The sequence below is a fragment of the Anolis carolinensis genome, chromosome 1 (genome assembly GCF_035594765.1).
Source record: "Anolis carolinensis isolate JA03-04 chromosome 1, rAnoCar3.1.pri, whole genome shotgun sequence".
Taxonomy (NCBI): Eukaryota; Metazoa; Chordata; class Lepidosauria; order Squamata; family Dactyloidae; genus Anolis; species Anolis carolinensis.
Genome location: NC_085841.1, coordinates 155,423,424 through 155,445,413, shown reverse-complemented (window position 1 = coordinate 155,445,413; position 21,990 = coordinate 155,423,424). Strand labels below are relative to the sequence as shown.

At 40.6% G+C, this 21,990-nt stretch overlaps 1 protein-coding gene across 2 annotated transcripts in view; it reads left to right on the top strand.

Moving 5' to 3' along the window:
- wdfy2 (WD repeat and FYVE domain containing 2) overlaps window positions 1–21,990 on the top strand; it is a 62,799-nt gene that overhangs the window by 38,655 nt on the left and 2,154 nt on the right. For both annotated transcript variants that reach the window (XM_003215330.4, XM_062984520.1), the window contains 8 exons: window positions 4,396–4,469; window positions 8,197–8,251; window positions 11,778–11,928; window positions 12,742–12,854; window positions 14,021–14,147; window positions 16,121–16,226; window positions 19,407–19,508; window positions 21,117–21,247. In XM_003215330.4, coding sequence (XP_003215378.1) covers window positions 4,396–4,469; window positions 8,197–8,251; window positions 11,778–11,928; window positions 12,742–12,854; window positions 14,021–14,147; window positions 16,121–16,226; window positions 19,407–19,508; window positions 21,117–21,247 — 859 coding nt within the window. The remainder of the gene's footprint in view (window positions 1–4,395; window positions 4,470–8,196; window positions 8,252–11,777; window positions 11,929–12,741; window positions 12,855–14,020; window positions 14,148–16,120; window positions 16,227–19,406; window positions 19,509–21,116; window positions 21,248–21,990) is intronic.

Below are 21,990 nucleotides of genomic sequence, written 5' to 3'. Positions count from 1 at the left end.
CACACAGCACAGTGCCTTTGCAAACCATGATATGATAGTGTCACTCCCAAAGAATTTTAAAGGTTTTACTGCTTTCTTGTGACGTGAGACAATAGGGCCTACAAATACAGAATGCCCTGCTCAGTGGTGTTTCAATTTAATGCTGTTGTATCACTGGATGTTCTTTTTGCTGACAAAGAATGTTCTGTCTATAGATGAAGGTGGTGTTTGAAACAAATGGGCATGAAGAATGACTTTTCCAACACTCTTTTGCTGCACATTTTGAAAATCATTTCATTTTTCCAACATGACATTTGCCTGCTCAAAACATTTAATGATAAGGTCTTTTTTTCAGTCAGTCCCTGCACTTCGCATTGTTTATAACAGGGGTCCCCAAACTAAGGCCCGGGGGCCGGATGCGGCCCTCTGGGGTCATTTACCTGGCCCCCGCCCTCAGTTTTATAATATAATATATTGTATATACATATAATATTGATAATAATATTATAATGTAATACAATATAACACTAATAATAATACCATATAATATTAATTATATATTCTATATTACATATAATATTACTAATAATATTACAGTATAGTGGTATAGTTCAATATAGTAATTTTGTTTATAGTTTTGTTTTTATATTGTTCTGTTCGGGCTTGGCCCCATGTAAGCCGCTCCGAGTCCCTTTGGGGAGATGGGGAGGGGTATAAGAATAAAATTATTATTGTTGTTGTTGTTGTTGTTGTTGTTTTTGCACTATAAATAAGACATGTGCAGTGTGCATAGGAATTTGTTCATTTTTTTCCCCAAATGATAATTTGGCCCCTCAACAATCTGAGGAGCATGAACTGGCCCTCCACTTAAAAAGTTTGAAGACCCCTGGTTTATAAGATCCTACTTATAGTACTGAATGCAGATGCATTATTCATCTGTGTCATTTCTAACCAAAGCTCTTAGCAGGATGTCCCATTGGAAATGCATGTCACTCTGAACATCAGGTGCTAAAATGAAGTGGTCCACAATCTCAATTCTATACAAAGGCCCTTGGCTTGCCAGGTAACACTGCTCCTGATGGCTCTGCCACCAAATGTTGGACATCCAATGCACCTTTGCAAGAGAAAAAAATGAATTGGAATCAAACTACACAGAGAAGCCATTGAAATCCACAAGGATGTGGACAATTTCAACAGAAAGGTGGAAACCATGAAAATGAACAAAATCTGGTTACCAGTATTTAAAAAGACAGTAAATAAAGAGCAACACTCAGAAAACAGGGGAATTCCAGACAGGAATCAGGCCCAGCTAACACTGCCCAACAAAGGAATTTCCCCAGACAGAAAGCAGCCAGACTTTGAAGCTGAAAGGCCATTCTAAAAGGACCCACAGGTTGAGAACCACTGCCCTAAATGGTTCTGTTCCAATTTAATTGTCTGAATGTATCTCCCTTTATGAGCCAGCTAGAGCTTTAAGATCTTCTGGGGAGGCCCTGCTCTTGGTGTCCCATCCCCTTTGCAAGTGTGACTGGTGAGGACGAGAGACGGAGCCTTTTCAGTGGTGGCTCCTCGGCTGTGAAACTCCCTCCCCAGTGACATCAAACTGGCCCCATCCCTCCTGGTCTTCAGGAAAAGATTAAAGGCCTGGCTTTGTACACAGGCGTTCGGGAAGTAGGGTAATACGGAATTCGACCATAATCTAGCAGTTTGAATAATGATTATGGGAAAACCAAGAAGTATGGAAACTATGACTCAGCACTTTGTATGTTTTTAATCTGTTTTATTGTATTTATATCTTTTAACTGTTTATATGTTTGAACTTTTATTTATTTGAATGAATAAAAATGAACTATTCATTCATTTCAATGAATGAATAGGCCCAATAGAGCTGTCATTAGAATACTTCTTTCTGTTTTAAAGGCGTATGGCACTTTATCACTGTTACTCATTTCCATGATACAGCACTTTATGAAACTTGTCCCCACTGGTTTTGCTTTTAATTACTCTGATTTTATCTGCTTGGATTTTAATGTATTGTCCATTATTTTATTTTGTGTATCATTGGAATGTTTTACGTTTTTGTCAAATATGTTGTGTTGTTGTTTCGGGCTTGTCCCTGTTGTGAGCCGGGGAGATGGGGCGGGATATAAAAATAAAGTTTATTATTATTATTATTATTATTATTATTATTATTATTATTATCTTTTATAATTTGATAATGGCTTGTTTATTGTTATGTGTGTGATGTGGCATTGCATTTTTGTCGTAGTTTGTAAACCATTCTGAATCCTCTTCTGAGTGAAAAGGGCAGAGTATAAATATAGTAAATAAATAAATAAAATACATTTTGTCAGATAAAGATGGGTCAAACTGCAGAAATCAATGCTATGGGTACAGGGCATGTACTCTATGTTTAAAGTGTCTTGAATTTTACTGACAGTGTAATTACATTGTAATCCTAACTTTTTGTATGCTTTAGCAGTATTATATATGTTAATAAATAAATAAATAAGCAAACAAACATTTTGTGTCCGCAGCAGAAAGTGAGAGGCTTTGTTCTCATAATGCTAAACTATTACTTAATGTTATGTTTGAATCAGTTCTTTATCTCACTCTAAAATGAATTCGTTCCAAGGATAGTTAGCTAGGTCTGCTAGTAGACTGCAGAACACTTGATTTTTAAAAAAGATTATCAATCAGCTTAATACTTGCATAACACGAAATCATTCACATAGGTAACTTTTCAAGAACTGTGTGAACTCAGTAACTGTGTGCAGTTAAGCCTGTTGTTGTAAAGAAAACCTATCATTAATATGTTCAATTTCTTCATTATAATAACATCTTAGAAACCCTAATTTATAAACAGATGCCCCGTCATCATGGTAAGTGTGTTCTCAGTGATGGAAATTAGCTCCTGAGCATTAACAAAGGCTTTAAAACGTCTATGTTGTAAACAGGTTAAAGATTGCAGAGAGGGAAAACGCAAAGCTATTCTTTCTTTTGGAAACAACAACAAAAGTGAAGGCAGCTGTGGGGAATTCTAACTAAATATCAGGGTATATTTTATCCAGCCTTTCAAGAGAACAGCTTGAATGCAGGAGGTGCAGCTGAGCTATTACACCGGAGCTGCCATGTTCTTCATTGAAACCAGATTAAAGAGCCCTGGAATATAATCTTTTTCAGAAAACCTGTTGCTAGGATGCAGTCCTAGCAGGCAGACAACTACAGAGAAATTCTAGTCACGACTGATAACTTAGGGAAGAAGTTTGGCATTTATCTCTTGAGACAGGTAAACACTATTGCCCTGCAGATTAAGATGAAATGGCCAAAGATGTGACTGAAAAGAGATTGTGTTGTCAAAGGCTTTCATGGCCAGAATCACTGGGTTGCTGTGAGTTTTCTGTGCTGTATGACCATGTCCCAGAAGCATTCTCTCCTGACGTTTCGCCCACATTTATGGCAGGCATCCTCAGAGGTTGTAAGATCTGTTGGAAACCAGGCAAGTGAGGTTTATATATCTTGGAATGTCCGGGGTGGGAGAACAAGCTCTTGTCTGTTTGAGGCAAGTGTGAATGTTGCAATTGGCCCTCTTGTTTAACAATGAATAGCTTTGCAGCTTCAAAGCCTGGCTGCTTCCTGCCTGGGGGAATTCTTTGTTGGTAGGTGTTAACTGGCCCTGATTATTTTTTGTCTGAAATTCCAGTCTTCTGAGTGTTTACAGGTTTTGAAGCTGCAAGGCTATTCAGTGCTAATCAGCTGGCCAATTGCAACATTCACACTTGCCTCAGACAAGCAAGAGATCTTTCTCCCACCCTGGACATTCCACAGATATGTGAACCCCACTTGCCTAATTTTCAACAGACCTCACAACCTCTGAGGATGCCTGCCATAGATGTGGGCAAAACATCAGGAGATAATGCTTCTGGAACATGGCCACACAGCTCGGAAAACTCACAGCAACCCACTGAGATTGTTTTGGAGAGATGCATAACCTGGTTACATTGCCACTGATCCAGGGCACCTCTGTTGCAAGCATGGCCTTTCATTTCAGCACTAACTCCCTGTACTTCACTTGTTTTTATTTTCCCCATGTGCCACAATTTAAGCTTTGAGTCATGGATCCCAAGGAGAGACAAGAGAGACTCTGCGTTTATAAGCCATGCCTTTCAGGTGGACTTTAAAGGCAAACACATAACTCATAGTGTTGTCAAAGGCCTTCATGGCTGTAATCACTGGGTTGCTGTGAGAATCCTTCTGGAACATGGCCATACAGGCCAGAAAACTCACAGCAACCCTCATAACTCATTTCCATTCTGCTCTGCTCTCAGTTGGGCTATATAGAGAGTTCTTTGATAGTCAAGAGTTATAAGAGTAAATGACTTTCACTTTATGCACATGTTCATTTGTTCCCTGCAGCTCCATGTTCATGCATGTGTGTTAATCCAGAAACAAGAAGGCTGTCTGTCGGTTTAGACAATGGCACCATTTCGGTAAGTACATTTGACAATTTTCCATCTTTCCCATGTATGATTTGAGGAATTTGTTTTAAATTGAGAATTGACAAACAAATACAAGGGCATCCCGCCAGATGTTGTTGGGTTTCAACTCCCAGCATTCTTCACTATTGACTACCATGGATAGGGCTGCTGGGAATTGCTATCCAACATCAGTTAGAGGGCCACACAGTTCCTCTCCTTGGATGAATGGAAAGACAAACTATTGGGCAGGCTGCAATGAGTTGTAAGTGGATATTAGTTCTCCATTTAGCTGATGCTAAAGATGTTCTGCTGGGTAATGGGTTAGGATGAATGACCCTTTCTGGAAAGTATTGAGCTGCATCTCCCACCATTCTTTACTATTAGTTGTGTGGAATGGGGCTGATTAGATTCACAGTTCCACATCAGGTAGTCCATGAATCCTCATTCCCACATGAATGAGATTTTGCTGCAAAAGAGCTGGAGAATCTCTGCATTACAGAATTTAGCTCAGCCTGCACACAAACCTGTTGAGAGGAATTTGGGGGCATTTTTTCCATGGAAGTCTACCTTTCACTTTAAAAAGTGTACATTGCCTATAGCCCAGTTTCCAAGTTCCCTCAACAGTGAGTGAGAAAAGAGACAATGAGCACAGGATGTATTTATTTGGGATCCGTAGAGAGTAAGCAAATAGATTGCTCCCGGTGGCTTTAGAGCTCCAGCACATGAGTTGCTCTGTTGCAATGCTCAACCTTGCATTTTTTAGTCACTAGGTGATTTAAATACATCAGCCCAGTAGAAGGGTATCTGCACGAAGGCTCTGGAACTTACTCTGTGGCTCCTAAATAAACACATGCTGGGCTTGTCATCTTTGTTCTCTCGTTGTTGAGTTGGTACCTGGAAGCTGTAGAGCAGTGGTTCTCAACCTGTGAGTCCCCAGGTGTTTTGGCCTACAACTCCCAGAAATCCCAGCCAGTTTACCAGCTGTCAGGATTACTGGGAGTCGAAGGCCAAAACATCTGGGGACCCACAGGTTGAGAACTACTGCTGTAGAGCAAACTTGATTTTCTTGTGGGTTATTGGAATACTTTGAAGCTCAGTGGTATTTTCCCCACTTTGTATGCAGAAAATGCCAGGTTTAGACTCTGATAACACCTGGTAAGGCTGACGTAGTCCCTTTCTTAAAACTTGACAGCCAGTACAAATCAGTCTGGAAAAGGCCATGGTTTTGTGGTCAAGGGGCATTTTCCATACCTTGTGGTCCTGCAAGGGCTCATTTTATGGCCATTGTGTAGCTCATAAGGACAACCAAGGTCTCAGTTTCCAACCATGCAGATGTGGCCGTGGGGAGAGTCGCTGCACTGCTTACAAAGTGAGTGATTTTTTTGGGAGGAATAGCATTGGGAGATGCAGAGACAAAAACATAGCTACATCATACGTACATCTCTCAGTGCAATCACTTGGTCTTTCTATGTGACCATGGTCATCTCTCTCTGGATGTCCAGCTTATGCTGACCATAGGGTCACATCAGAGGACCTAGACATTCCTAGACAGGCATTATCTCAGGTTAAAATAAACAGCGTTAATTCATTTGTGGGGGTCTTGTGCACCTAACCCCAAGAAATGTGGGGGGCTGACTTTAAATACAAGCTTCTGATGGGAAGTGAACATGCTGAAAAGGCAAGCAAAGGAGGCATTGCAAGAATAGGATGGCTAGATGGGATATCTAATGTCAGCAAGCATACCTTAAAATAGATCAAAGTTTGATATTGATCTAGATCGGCATTGTGGTTCTCATGTACTTTTTGCAACTAAGATTGTTGTATTGATATGCTCCCTGTGGTTGCTACAAATAACTTTATAGACATGCTTAATGCTGTTACTTATGCATCCTTGAGATGTAAGATATCTTGACAGGGCTCTTACTACATTTTTTTTTAAAAAAAATTGAAACAAAAAGACAAAATTAGTCATTTGGGTTTATAAAACAAAATGGAGTGTGCAAGGCACTTGATTTTGTCAAAATGAAGCAACACTAATGGATCAGGCTGCAAAGACAAACATGAATGCAAAGGCAAGGACTATGCATAGCCATTGAACATTGCTTGTCATTTCTGCAGCAGAAAACATCAAACAAAGTTCTGGCAGGATAGACTGTAATCGCTTCCTATTCTTCATGATATGTCAAATGATGCCACTAACATTTTTATATATAATAGGCATTGCTTGACTAAAGAAAAAGACATTGGTAATCTGGTATGTTCTAATTTTCATCCTTGCTCTGTGTTATTTTCATGTATATTTCTGTTCCTTTTGATACCTGTGTGATTGGATCTCCCATGTTTCTGACCCTCTTTTGTATGAAGGAAGGTGGAGTGCAAAGGAGTAGAGTAGAATTTCATGGTGGTATTATTAATGATAATAATACACCATCCATTGACATTTGCTGAGGTTAGGGGCACAGGACTCCCCGCAAGAGTGGGAAAAAGTGAATTAAAAACATTTCTTTAAACCCGAGAAAACACCTCATTTGGGATCTCTAAAAAGGTAAAGATTTCCCCTTGACATTAAGTCTAGTCGTGCCCGACTCTGGGAGTTTGTGCTCATATCCATTTCTAAGCCAAACAGCCGGTGTTGTCCATAGACGCCTCCAAGGTCATGTGGCCGGCATGACTGCATGGGATCTCTAGGCTACGGTAAATGCCACACACCTATATCCATTGTCCCTGGGTGCATTCTCCACTGTAGAATTAATGCAGTTTGAAATCACTTTCACTGCCATGGCTCAATGCTATGGAATCGTGGGAATTGTTTGGTGAGGCACCAGCTTCAACTCCAGGGCCTTACATCTTCCTCAGTGGCTTTATATGTGTGTGTAATTGAATTGGGCAGTTTCACAATATCCAGACCGTCATATTCACAATTTACAAAACAGGGTCTCTTTGCATTTCTGCAACGTAGCTATAGCATTATCAAGTTATGAAACAAAAACTATGATTTAGGACGTGACTTCCTGTATATTTAAGATGTAGCAGCACACAGGAAACATTGCAAAGCGTCATGATTTATGAGATCCGGAAGCAGAACGCCCCAACATTTGCTAGGACTGTCAGGCAGTCTATCGAGCCCTGATTCCCCATTGATGGAAGACAACCAGTCTTTCAATGTCCATAAACATGCTAGGAAGGAGAAGATGAAAAATGTTCTGAATCAGAGTTGGAACATTTAAAAAATATTCTCATTGGATTCTGTTTTCCCATTTCCCATTGGCCCATTCTTGCCAGCTAGCCAACAACATCCCCCCCCCCCCCCCGCCCTCCTTTCCCGGTAGCCTCCTGTACCAAAATTGCTTGGAAAAGCAATAGATTACAGCCCTACTCTGATTCCTCTTGAGCAGTGTTTCTCAACCTGTGGGTCCCCAGGTGTTTTGGCCTATAACTCCCAGAAATCCCAGTCAGTTAGGACCCACTGGTTGAGAACCACTGCTCTAGATCTTGCAGAATGCAGAGAGACGTAGTAGAAAGAGTCAGGGTTTCCTGCCTCCTTGACTGGGACATATGGCTCTGTAATGTCACTGGTCAGGTGACTGGGGCTGATGCATAGAACATGCCACGGACAAGACTGAAATTCCAAACTATTGCCAAAATGATAAATTCTTGGATTTTAACAAGAAATGTTGCATTGCAAACTAATTGTTAGATAAGTCGTACATTCTAAAGTGGCTACTTTGTTATTTTCCAGGAATTTATTTTATCAGAAGATTACAACAAGATGACACCAGTTAAAAGTTACCAGGGTAAGAAATGCAGTCAATATTTGTAGTTTTTTTTCAATTTTGGATTTTATTTTTTAACTATGAGTTTAGAAAACCAGTACAATACTGATTTTTCAGTCTGCCCTTTTATAATCTCTGGCAGATCTGAGACTAATTTTTTGGCATGATCACAAGTATAGGATGTTTTTGCATATCCTGCCCCACCCCAAAAAACAAAAACTTGTGCCACAAAACAATAATTTCTGTACTTATCCTCTGGAATGGGAGACAGATTATGAAATAATTTGGCTTCTCTTATGCAAAATTATTGAAATGAAACCCCTTTTAAAGAAGAACTTTGCTTTTTTCCACAAGGCTTCAGTTAAGAATATTAAGTAAATACTAAATGAAGCATCAAACTCCCAGACTGTGATTTCTTTAGTAACTTGTCTTGAAGTTTATTTATAGAACAAATCTAATGCCTTGTTTGGAAATGTATTTGTCACAATGAGCAAATATCCCATGTGTACAAAATTTTAAACAGTCAAGAGGCACATATATTCTCACACTTTTGAGGAAAACTGGCAAATTTAAAATACATGAAAAAAATATTTGTTGCTCAGATGCATTTCAGGCAACAACAACAATAATACACTTTATTTATATTCCGCTTTGTCTCCCCGGAGGGACTCAAAGCGGATTATAGTATACACATATAAGGCAAATATTGGATGCCTATTACACAGTGAACAGCAACGACATACAATACACAGACAAAGATAATCTCTGGCATCTGGAGGGGATGCTCAACTCCGGCCATGGAGAGGTCCTCTTGTTCCATTTTTCAGTAGTAATAGTGAATTCCTGTTAGAGTAAGGCAATTAAATTTCTGGTTTTGTTCCATCTGTCATTGCTTTGATTGGTAAATATTAGTTCAGGTTTTTTCCCCAGGGGCCTAGGTTTCTGACAAATGCACTCGGTCTTGAAATACTGAATATTAAAATTCTATTGTAAAACAAATAGTGGTGCAAGCATTTCTAACATCTCTATATGACACGTTTGCCATAAGGTGAATAATTTGAGAGGTAATTTGCTAGATCTGTGGTTCTTGTTTGCTCAAAGCTTTTTTGTCTCAGCCAGAGTAGACTGATTGAATCAATGAAAGTTTGATGAGTTGGTATATATGTACATTTCCATGGATTCAGTGGGTCTGTTTAAGACGAGACCAAAAATCACATTGTTTCATCAAGAATTTTCTTCTGTTGTAAAAATCGTTTTTAAATTCTCAATGGAGACATATATGGTACGGATCCCTGGCAAATTTTTCAAATTTGCCAAGGACCAGTACCGTATTTATACCCGCTGACAACAACAGTCTCTTTCATTTCTGGAACTCCCCATGAACCATCAGCTGATAGCTTATAATCTGGCACCAGTCCAAAGAGGATCACTTTGTGTAGTGGTGCTCCATGGTAAATTCTGCATGTTTCACAGAGAGGTCCTTAGCAATGCGGTACATCTTAAAAGGCAAGACATAGAGGCAGTTTTCACACCCCAAAGCCTCCTTTCCAAATAAGCCAGTGGTTCTCAACCTGTGGGTCCCCAGGTGTTTTGGCTTACAACTCCCAGAAATCTCAGTCAGGTTACCAGCCTTTAGGATTTCTGGGAGTAGGAGGCAAAAACATCTGGGGACCCACAGGTTGAGAACCACTGACATAAGCTCATTGTTATTTTTCCTTTTCTGTTGGAATTCCTGGTTATGGCCTTCTTCAGCCTTTGGATTCATAACTGGGTGTAGTGGACTACAACTCCTATCCTTCCTATTTCTAGGGTTCTGCTGACTGTGAGCAATGGGAGCTATAGTCCAAAAGCTTGGTTACGAAACACTTCCCTAGGCTCTTCTTTGCCTCACCAGAACACTTATGCTTGGCTCGCCCTTGTTGATGTTGCTACTACTGCAATTTGCCTGTTTACTCCTAGCTTGTAAATTTCCAGTTCTTCGGTCACAGCATGAGAATAAGAAATCCAAAAGCACGATGTTCCAAAATGGGGTGATTCTCTATGTCCCAAGATGGCATGAATCGTATTAATGCTCTGCAGTGACATGAGATGATAGCAGAACAAAAGCTTAGTTACAGATTGTACTCATTACTTGGATGCTGACTACAAGAGTCAGATGGTTAAAAGAAGGCATTGTCTAAACCGAAACTACAGTTTCTTCCATAGAGCAAAGAGAGCTATAATAATGATGATGATTATGATGATGATGATGATAATAATAATAATAATAATAAAACTTTATTTATATCCTTCCCTATCTTCCCAAGGTTTACAACAGATATCGGCAAATATTAAATGCCATGAGAAGTTGAGCAAAGACAAAAATAACCAACCCCCCCCCCCAAGTCCCAAAAACAAATCCACATTTACATCAATAATAACACATTATACCGCAATATTACTAGTAATATTATATGTAATATATAATATACAGGGGGCCTCTGGTGGCACAGTGTGTTAAAGCGCTGAGCTGCTGAACTTGCGGACCGAAAGGTGCCAGGTTCAAATCCTGGGAGCGGAATGAGCGCCCGCTGTTAGCCCCAGCTCCTGCCAACCTAGCAGTTTGAAAACATGCAAATGTGAGTAGATCAATAGGTACCGCTCCGACGGGAAGGTAACGGCACTCCATGTAGTCATGCCGGCCACATGACCTTGGAGGTGTCTATGGACAACGCCGGCTCTTCGGCTTAGAAATGGAGATGAGCACCAACCCCCAGAGTCGGTCACGACTGGACTTAACGTCAGGGGAAACCTTTACCTTTACCTTTTTATATAATATACAATTATAATATTATACCACAATATATATAATACACTGCCAGTACATTATACTATATTATAATATAGATAGAAAGGCCAGCTCCACTTTGTGAATCTCTGAGAGGGGAAGGAAGCAAGGAAGGAAGGAAGGAAGGAAGGAAGGAAGGAAGGAAGGAAGGAAGGGGGGAAGGGGGGAAGGAGGGAATAAGGAGGGAGGGAGGAATAATAGAATAATGTACCTTATATTGGAAATGCTGAAATCTCAATAGTAGGAATGGATGGCACATGGCATCTTCTCTCAATGTGAGACTGTAGTAGAGAGTTAAGGGTAGTGCATTGAGGACTGAAAGCAAGGCTCACTTCTTTTTTGATCTTTGTTACTTTCTGTCATATTTTCTGGCATCAAGGACCTCATACTTGTTAATCTTGTCCTGGCGACATGATTGTATTCCCTGCCTTCTGCTTGGCTGACCCGCTTTGCATTGGAGTTGCACCCATTTCCCCTCCTTGCCATTTGGGTCACAGGTGTGCCTGGCCTCATCCTGTATATACATTACTGGCAGTACTCAGTTCGCTTGGGCATCTTTAAGGCATACATGAAAATAACACAGACACAAGGTAATTTGCAAGCAGCATAATTGCTTTTTATAGCAAGAGGAAAAAGAAACAAAGAAAAGAGATGTAGAAAGCCTTGTGTGAAATACTAACGTTTTCATAATGTCATTTCCCCCCCCCCCCCCCCCCCCAGCTCACCAAAGTAGGGTTATGATGGTCCTATTTGTCCTGGAAATGGAGTGGCTCCTGAGCATAGGGCAGGATAAGCACTTCACTTGGCATTGCTCAGAGAGTGGGCAGCGCCTCGGGAGCTACAGGATCAGCGCTGGGGCGTGTGGATTACAGTATCCTTTGCAAAAATCATAGCATTAGTGTTGGTTCTAGTTCCCTTTTCCCCTTTTCCCCTTGTTTTACAGTTTGTTTCAGAACATGGTGGCTGAGTAAGTAAAATGCTGGGGAGATGTTGACAAACTGGAATGTGTCCAGAGGAGGGTGACTAAAATGATCAGGGGTCTGGAGAACAAGCCCTATGAGGAGCGGCTTAAAGAGCTGGGCATGTTTAGCCTGCAGAAGAGAAGGCTGAGGGGAGACATGATAGCCATGTATAAATATGTGAGGGGAAATCATAGGGAGGAGGAAGCGAGCTTGTTTTCTGCTGCCCTGCAGACTAGGACGCGGAACAACGGCTTCAAACTACAGGAAAGGAGATTCCACCTGAACATCAGGAAGAACTTCCTCACTGTGAGAGCTGTTTGGCAATGGAACTCTCTCCCCCAGAGTGTGGTGGAGGCTCCTTCTTTGGAGGCTTTTAAACAGAGGCTGGATGGCCATCTGTTGGGGGTGCTTTGAATGTGATTTTCTTGCTTCTTGGCATGGTTTTCTCATATGAGAGGCTACCATTTTCTATTATATAAAGTGTTTCTTTAATGCAGAAACATATGGGTGGAAAGGAATAGTGAGGAATAATGAATTGTTGGGAAATGGGTAACATGAGGTCCAAGTATGAGACTACCTCTTTCCAGCAGTCCTGAAGTTAATAATGCATTTTCAGATGTTTTGCTGCATAAAGACATTCAAAAAGAGTTATATCCAGGCATATTACAGTCTGAGTAAGATTCTTGAATGTTGTGAAGATTTCCTAAGCCCTTCCTTACCAGATTTGATGTGGAGACACGACATGTTTTTATTGGTGATCTTTCTGGGCAAGTGACTATCCTTAAACTGGAGCAAGAAAATAGCAATCTGATAACAACATTTAGAGGTCATACAGGTAAGATTTGAAGCAAATATGAGCCATTTAGGATTGTTGTACATGACCAGTATAACTAGAACAATATGTGGGAAAATGAAAGGGGTTTTATGTGCCATGCAAAAGTTGCACCTTGGAGCCCAGGATATTGTGAAAATCCTTTCAGATCTTCTCCTCCAAAGAATATTTTTTAATATCATACCAGAACACAGATTGAGCAGTAATTCAAAAATATAGTTTCTGACTATTAGAATGCTCCTTACTCATAACTTTGCTCCAAACCCACATTTGTCATCTGGAGAACAGACAAGTTAAACCTTTGCCTGTATGGCAGTAGCAAGGTATATTTGTGGAGGTGAAGGTGTTATATCAGTTTCTGTTACTGGAGTTGTAGTCCAAAAACAAACAAAATACAACAGATTTTGGAAAGGTGAGTAAAGGGGTTTGGAAGTTTGAACTTCTGGTGTTGGCAATTACTGACGTTGGAATACCTTAGGAAGAATTTAAGCCTCACTTAAATATTTGTGAAGTTGATTTTCCTTTGCATTTGGACTTTGAACCTGGCTATAGAAAATGACAGACTGTGGATTCATGCATTCCATTCATTACCCTGCAGTGGTATACTACTTTGAGATATTATTAAATATGGGAAGTGGTGTGGAAATAGAGGACAATAACAACAAAAACTCACAGCAACTGAGTCACCAAGGACTGGTGGGAATTTGGCTTAACCTTTTAGTTTTTGTGTCTGCTTTTTCATTGTGAGTATTCAGTTGGGTCTTACTTTGAGATTAATCTGAAATGTTCCACACTGACTCACTTCTATCCAGATTCGGAGATGTAAAACGTTATGTCAAGTCAAATCAAAGTGGAAGTTGGCTGGAGAATATTATGCCAAAGGAAGGATGAAGTTAGCCACAGAGTCAAGTTGGAGGACTTAAAGAGAAGACCTCTCTAGTCCTCCAGTGCGATTTTGGGATCACCTTCCAAACGTTTAGCGTGATCTTATGCATTTTCTTTCATGCTTTTTGCTTGTCCAATTGCCAAGCTGTTGCCATTTTATAGGAAAGGCAGATCAACTCTTAAGTCTTTGGGGATGCTCTTACAGTTTATGTGAGTTTCTGTGTCTTGATATGATGCCCCCCTTCTGCTTTCTCATCCTTTTTTCCTGTCCTAATATTTTCCAGGTGGAATCAGTGCCCTCTGCTGGGATCCGGTGCAGCGAGTCTTATTTTCAGGCAGTTCGGATCACTCAATTATTATGTGGGACATTGGAGGGAGAAAAGGAACCGCCATTGAACTACAAGGACATAAGTACAGTATTTCTCTCAAATGACTCCCCCTAAGTACAATTCCCACAACCAAATAAATACATGTGCTATATTTAATTTGTGGGAAAGCGCCAAATCAAACCCTAAAGGCGCTAGATCCCATCTGATCTTGGAGGAGAAGCAGGGTCAGGGTTAGTACTTGAATGGGAACCACCCATAAATGCTCGGTATTGTAACCTCTACTTCAGAGTAAGAAACTGGCAATACCACCTCTGAGTATTCCTTACATAAGAAAATACTATAAAATTCATAGGGTCACCATAAGTTGACGGCTAACTTGAAAGCACACACGTTAAAGGAACAAGTGTGGTGTTTGTGGTCTGAATACTGGGCTGCAATTCTGGTGACTAGGGTTTGCATTTCTACTTAGCCATAGAAACCCACAATCTAATCTTAGGTAAATAACACTCTCTGAGCCTCAGATGAAAGCAAAGGCACCGCCCCCCCCCCCAATAAATCTTCCCACGAAAACCCTTTGACAGGGTCTCCATAAGTTCGAAGTGACCTGAAGGCATTATTTTTAAGAGTTATAGTTCAACTAACATTTTCAAAATGAATGTAATTCAGAAATAACTTACATCAACGCTCTGTGATCTGGTTGCTAGAAATAAATTTATTTATTAAAGTATCCTGTCACTTAAACAGGCACATATGGAGCAGACTCCCGTCCATGACACTTTCTCAAACTATCCCTTGAGTAGCACAAGCTCATGGCTATTCCCAGCTCTTGTTTTTGGAAAAAGGAAGGTGAGATAGATCCTATTCCAAAGGTTTATATTGAGAATTATATTGAACATTGGCTCATGAGTTCTGATTTCACATAGCACCTTGGTCATAAAACAAATTGGATTATGTCAGGTTAATCAGTATCTATAACCTAACATTATTTATTTCTTTATTTAAAACATTTATATGCCCAAAGGGGACTCAGGGCAGAGCACAACTTATATATGGCAAACAATCAATACCGAAACATAAAATAAACTATAAATAAACATAAACACTAAAATCAGTTTATGCTATTTCTGTCTTCATAAAGAGTCCTCTAGAATCACTTATGAGCGTGCTAAATAAATAAACACTCTGAAATACACCTTGTATGAACTAAGAGCTATATGGGGAACTAATTGGACAGAAAAAAATATTTGTAGACCATTGCACAGTCGCAAGAATTGTATGTCCGATTCTGCCCAACTTTTGTTTAATCAGCACCAAATTTGCTGCCCAGCATAGAATTTAATTCTTTAAAAACATTTTTTTAAACTTCAAGGGTTAGTAGATCTATAATGAGTGGGAGTACACATTATATATCAGTCATGATAGCATATTGATTCCGCTTTAATTGTCTTGGCTCCCTCCTGTGGAATTCTGTGATTTATGGTTTTGTAAGGCACTCTGCCTGGAAGAGCTACTGCTGTTGTTCAAGGACGTGCACTAGAAAATTCAGAGTATACTATCAGACTGCAATTCCCAAGGTTCTTTGTGATCAATTGGTTGATTGATTACATTTATTCCCCACAGTATAATTACCACAGTAATTAAATTGATATTGAACTGCTTTAGTTGTGCGATGTGGATACACTTCTAGCTCCTCAAAACAGCATTCTCATATTTGGTGCTGCCAGACAATCTGAAACAACTTCTCCGAGAAGCTCCAACAGGTGTTGAACAGGGTCATCAGATACTTTTGGACTAAGGCAATATGGACTATGCCAATGTGTCCCTGTGTACAGAAGTGAGCAGATTATGGAGGAGGGTCCTCTTCCCTGCCCACCTCCCAAACATAGCATAGTTTTTGACGACAACTTAATTCTGTCCTGTGTTTGACAAAATCTGTGGAATCTTCCCTTGTAGAAACTTCTCCATTCCAAGCAAATGTCTAACAGGGATGTTTAGATTTCTGACTCTGCTCACAAGTCTTTTCTTGGTGTCTTTTACTATTTGTGTCTTCTACAGTGATAAAGTCCAAGCGCTCTCCTATTCTCATCACACGCGACAACTTATCTCCTGTGGAGCAGATGGTGGAATTGTGGTCTGGAATATGGATGTTGAAAGGCAGGAGGTCTGTATTCAGTTCTTCCCCTTTAATCTGGTCAGGGAAATTTCAACTTGTTAAACTAAATATTTTAAATAACCTGTGAAAAGCCAGTCTTCCGAAGGGGCTGTCTTAGAATTTCACCACACAATTAGATTCATGTGATATTTTATTCTATTGGGCTTGCCTGTTTAAATGCAAATCCATATTTCAGTATTGCTAGAAGGTTTTGTGTTATTGGTTGCAATGCCAAACAAAGGAACTGTCATTTTTTTGCAATGAGAAGAAATTTCAAGCAAAGCTGTTCTCTTTTTTACTTTGGCTAATATTTTAACTGATCTAGAATACAATTCCTTATTTCCTCCAGATTTGTTTTAATGTCTGGGTTGCAGTGAGTTTTCTGGGCTGTATGGCCATGTTCCAGAAGCATTCTCTCCTAACGTTTCACCCATATCTATGGCAGGCATTCTCAGAGGTTGTGAGGTATATTAGAAACTACGTCAGTAAGGTTTATATATCTGTGGAAGGTCCAGGGTGGGAGAAAGAACTCTTGTCTGTTGGAGGCAGTTGTGAATGCTGCAATTAATCACCTTGATTAGCATTGAAAAGCCTTGCAGCTTCAAAGCCTGGCTGATTCCTGCCTTTATTTACTGGACAATTTCAACAGAAAGGAAGAAACCATGATAATGAACAAAATCTGGCTACCAGTATTAAAAAAAACTCTAACATCAGGACAGTAAATAATGAACAACACCAGAAAAGAGAGGAATTAGCTGGCCCTGAATCAATCAGAGCCAGCTAACACCTCCCAACAAAGGATTTCCCCAGGCAAGAATCAGCCAGGCTTTGAAGCTGCAAGGCTTTTCAGTGCTAATCAAGGTGATTAATTGCAACATTCACAACTACCTCCAACAGACAAGAATTCTTTCTCCCACCCTGGACCTTTCAGAGATATATAAATCTCACTTACTTAGTTTCCCATGTTCCTCACAACCTCTGAGGATGCCTGCCATAGATGTTTGGATCACTCAATTATTATGTGGGACATTGGAGGGAGAAAAGGAACCGCCATACAGCCCAGAAAATTCACAGCAACCCAGTGAATCTGCTATCCAAGCCTTCAGCAACACACTGCTTTAATGCCCCTTCCCAAAAAACAAACACATTGAATAAACAGCCCTCTGTTATGGCACCAAATTCCACAAGTTAATTATTTACTGAATATACTTCTTTTATCACTTCTGAATCTCCCACCAATCTATTTATCTGGTTCTTTCTAAATTCTAGTTCCAGAAAAGAAAAGAAAAAAAAACCCTTCATACATTAGGTTAGGGACAAAAACACAGGACAGAAAGAAGAAGAAAAAACTCCTAGCTTTCTCAATATCATAGAGAATTTTGTAAACCTCCATCATTACTTTCAGATGAGTTTTGAGCAAGGGAGCTAATGGGACAGATGTCATGCTATGAATTTGGTTCAGGCAATTTTACAGTGCTAGGGAGCTCATTGGCATGTAGGAAATTCCCCTGCTCTCTTGGCCTAGAACGATGCAAATGTTTCCTACCAATCAACATACACGCTTTGCAAATCTTCGGTATTTATTGCTCGGTGTTTATCCCTGTGTTGCTCAACATGGATTTGTTAGCAGAACTTTGGCTCAATTTACTCTGAATGCAACCTTGTTTGAAACTGAGGCAGGGGAGATGTTGAGTGACATTGATTTAAAAATAAGTTTTAAAACATTCCTTCAGCAAACAGTAGAACCAATTATCTGTCAATTGAGAAATCACTCCTAGCAGACTTTCCTCTAGAAAATGACTGTGATGGTGAGTTGCATGTGACTACAGACCCAAGCTTTTTGCTTGACAAATGAAAGTAAAGCACCCTTAACCATCAGCTGAAAAGTAATTGCTAAGTGATTGATAGTTCTGTCATTTTCAATATAAAAATAAAACTTTAATATCACTTCCACCCTCCTCTTATCTCCTTTCCTTGGATAGAGTTTGGTATTGTCAATGATCATGTTCCTGCTGAGTTGTGTATGTCATTCCAGTGTGGAGTTAAAGTCTGTTCTTGTTGCTACAAGACATCATACAAGTAGAATTGGGACCCCAATTGGGCAGAAAAAATATTGTAGACAGTTGCACAGGCACAAGAACTTTAATTTAGTCTGCAAGAGATTTGCTACCTGCCTTAGAATTTGCGTCTGAATTCAGAGAAGAAATCCGTGTAGGTCCTTGTCTTAATTGCATGCCTAGAGTTGAGCATATGCAGGAACAGGAGATCTCTCGTGCACCTCTGCATATTCAGCTCAGCAGTTACATCCAACGGGGTTGTCCAGTTATTGTCAGGGATCCCTCTCTTCTGTCTGTCCCCCGTCCCCATGCCTCCAAAGTCTGTTCTAAGTGTTCAGGAACCATCTACTCATATGAGGAGAAGTCCACTTTGGGGTGAGAGAACTGAAACAGAATTGGTGGGGGTGAGAATGTTGCTTTAGCCCCTCCCCCCAAAAAAGTGGACATGGCTGATGCATGGCCATTATAGTGGGTGATGAGGACGGAGTTCAACAAGATGTGGAGGCCCCAATATTGCTCATCGTTGGTCTAGATATTTGAAAATGCCTGGGCTACTTTTCCAGTCGCTTTGTTCCCAGATCATGTTGATGGCAAGATTGTGGAGTGCCTGCTTACTTTGTAATATCTGGCCCAGCTTTTCACAATCTATGGCAGTGGTTCTCAACCTGTGGGTCCCCAAATGTTTAGGCTTTCAACTCACAGAAATCCTAACAGCTGGTAAACTGGCTGGGATTTCTGGGAGTTGTAGGCCGAAACACCAGGGGACCAACAGGTTGAGATCTATGGTGTCCTCTGAATATTCAGAACCATACTTCCAGTGTCCCTCATCATTGCCGTGCTGGCTACAGCTGACATAAGTTGCAGTCCCATACATCTGGAGGGTACCTGAACGATGAAGTTTGCTCGGGGCTGTGTGCACCATAGCAAATGCAAGTTCCTGATGAGCATAGCTTATCATAATGCAGAATTTTGAATGTTTTTGATATACAGTGTGAATGGGGCCAGGCTGGAGCAAAGCATTGGCAGAACTCTAGTGAAGATAGTAGTAAATCCTGCTTGCTATTTTGATTATGTACATAGAGGGGTCTTGTAGCTCCACTGAAGGATTTCTTCTCTCGCCTTCTTCCACTAGACACCAGAATGGTTGGACAGTGACTCGTGTCAAAAGTGTGACCAGCCCTTCTTCTGGAACTTCAAACAAATGTGGGATAGCAAGAAAATAGGTCTCAGGCAGGTATGTGGCCTATTCCTAGCCTTCTCTTTTACTCAAAGCCATAGCCTGTGTGTTAAGAGTGAACCCTTTATCTGAGGATGCAGCCTTATGCTATCAAAACAGCAGTATCTACACCTGAGAGGGAGACATCTGAAAGCTGGGAGGCAGAGTCTAAAATTACAGATGTCCAAAAGAGGGAGAGGGATCTTTTAGAAAACAATGTATGTGAATTGAACAAGCTCAGTGGTCAGAGAAGACTGAGCATTGATGGGACATGAACCACTTGATAGAAGGATGATGAGACAAAGTGACTTGTGAATGGGTATGGCCCAATTGACTAGAACCATAATCAGGAATGATCCAAGCTGTACCTTTTGGTTGCACATTCCCTTGTGCATCCACGTTGTTATTCTAACAGAGGCCTTTAGGCATTTTCAGTAACTTAAGGATAAGGTGACCAATTTTTGCCCCTACTTAGAAAGAATTGGCAAATTGAAGATTTTCCCCAACACTCCATTCTGCATTTTGTTATAGGAACTCTTTGTCTTACTATGCTTCCTGCCTCGTGCTAATCATTTATACGATGGCCAGAATTCTACATGACTTACATAGTTACATTCTTCACTCTAGCAAACAAAGCTGACATAAGACTTGATGCAAGGGTCTTGTTACTAACTCTCAGGCCTTGCTTAGTGGCAGGACGGGTGTGAAACATTGTCCACTTGAGCCCTGACAACCAGAGAATGGATCTCCTTTTCTTTGTGCAGCTGATGCCAATAAAATAGGCCTGGTAGGAGTTACGATTTTGGTAATAGTGTCATGTAGATATCATGAATACAGATCAGTGAGAGATGCATAATTCCAGTTTACACATCTGTAAGTGTGATACTTAATTCCAGTCAAGACTTTTTCTCCTCATAGGAAGCTGACATCAAGAGGTGTTAAATGTGTAGAAAAGTAACCTGTATAAATAGTAAAAGAGTAGGTGGACAGATGAGCGCTGACATTACTATTAAAATAATGGGGCATAATTGAAGCCTAGTGTTAGCTATAGGGGTTCCTCTGCTCCTCTGTTAAAAAAAAGGTGGGGAAATCATTCAGTCTTAGTAGCCTTAACCTCAGGGCATAGAGCAGTGCTTCTCAATATGGGGTCCCCAGATGTTTTTGGCGTTCAAACTCCCAGAAATCCTAACAGCTGGTAAACTGGCTGAGATTTCTGGGAGTTGTAGGCCAAAAAGATCTGGGGACCCCATATTGAGAAGCACTGGCATAGAGGCTGCATGGAAATTGATTTGTTTGAGGTGAGTTACATGCCATTTTGCCAGCTCCTTGTTTGCATGGATGTGTAATTCTATATCTACATTAAGAGGGCTCCATGGAGGAAGGGGAATCTGTTACATATATGTCCAGGATGCACACTTTTCTTCTGTTAGATAGGCTATATAGCAGGCATAGGCAAACTTCAGCCGTCCGGATATTTTGAACTTCAACTCCCAGAAATCCCAGCCAGCTTACTAACTGTTAAGAATGGTGGGAGTTGAAGTCCAAAGAACCTGTAGGACCAAAGTTTGCCCATGCCTGCTATACAGAGATGCCTGGCTGAATCCTACCTCCTTTTTATCATTTCAGCACCACTGCCGGAAGTGTGGGAAAGCTGTGTGTGGCAAGTGCAGTTCAAAGCGGTCCTGCATCCCCCTGATGGGCTTTGAATTTGAAGTGAGAGTCTGTGACAGTTGTTATGAATCAATAACAGATGAGGAGTAAGTAGTTTGTCCTGTTCTTGTCCCCTCCCATGGTGGCCTTCCTTGTTGCTTGCCTGTCTTGATCTTTGGACATCGAAGGGAAGATAAATAATTGCAACATTACATCATGAATTCTTTTCTGTGTAAACAGAATTCTTTCCTAGTTGTTGTTTTTAAAAAGTATTTAACCCTAAGCCTAGGCTTAATCTGCTTGCTCTAAACCAGAGATGGGCAAACAGGATCCTTCTCTTGCAACTGGCTATGCTGACTCAGGCTTGTAGGAATTTGCAATCGACAGTCTCTCCAGGGCCAGGTGGCCTATCTCTGCTTTAAGCTATTTAGATAATAGGCATCACATTTCTAGTGTTTCAATCATTATTCTAATGCAAGGATGGTTAGAGCTTGTGGGATCTTGCTTCATTTACTAGCAGAAATCCCAATCCTCCAACTGGACAAAAAAATACTACATTATTCTGAACACAGGAATTTATTAGAAGTACGAGCCTGTAATGAAAGGACCAAGGCAGTGACATCTCTGGCCCATCCTCTGTTCAGATAGCAGCCAGCATGTTAACACCTTAAATAAAAAACAGCTTCCTAAGATCCCCAGAGATACTCGCAGGAACACCCCAGCAAGCGAGAGTCCAAAAGTGGCAGGCCAAAACCTGAAACCTCAATCCATTGCTGATACTTGATGAGAAATTCCTTGCTGGGCACACAGAAGACTAGGCAACTTGGAAGGTGCTGAACAGACTGTGCTC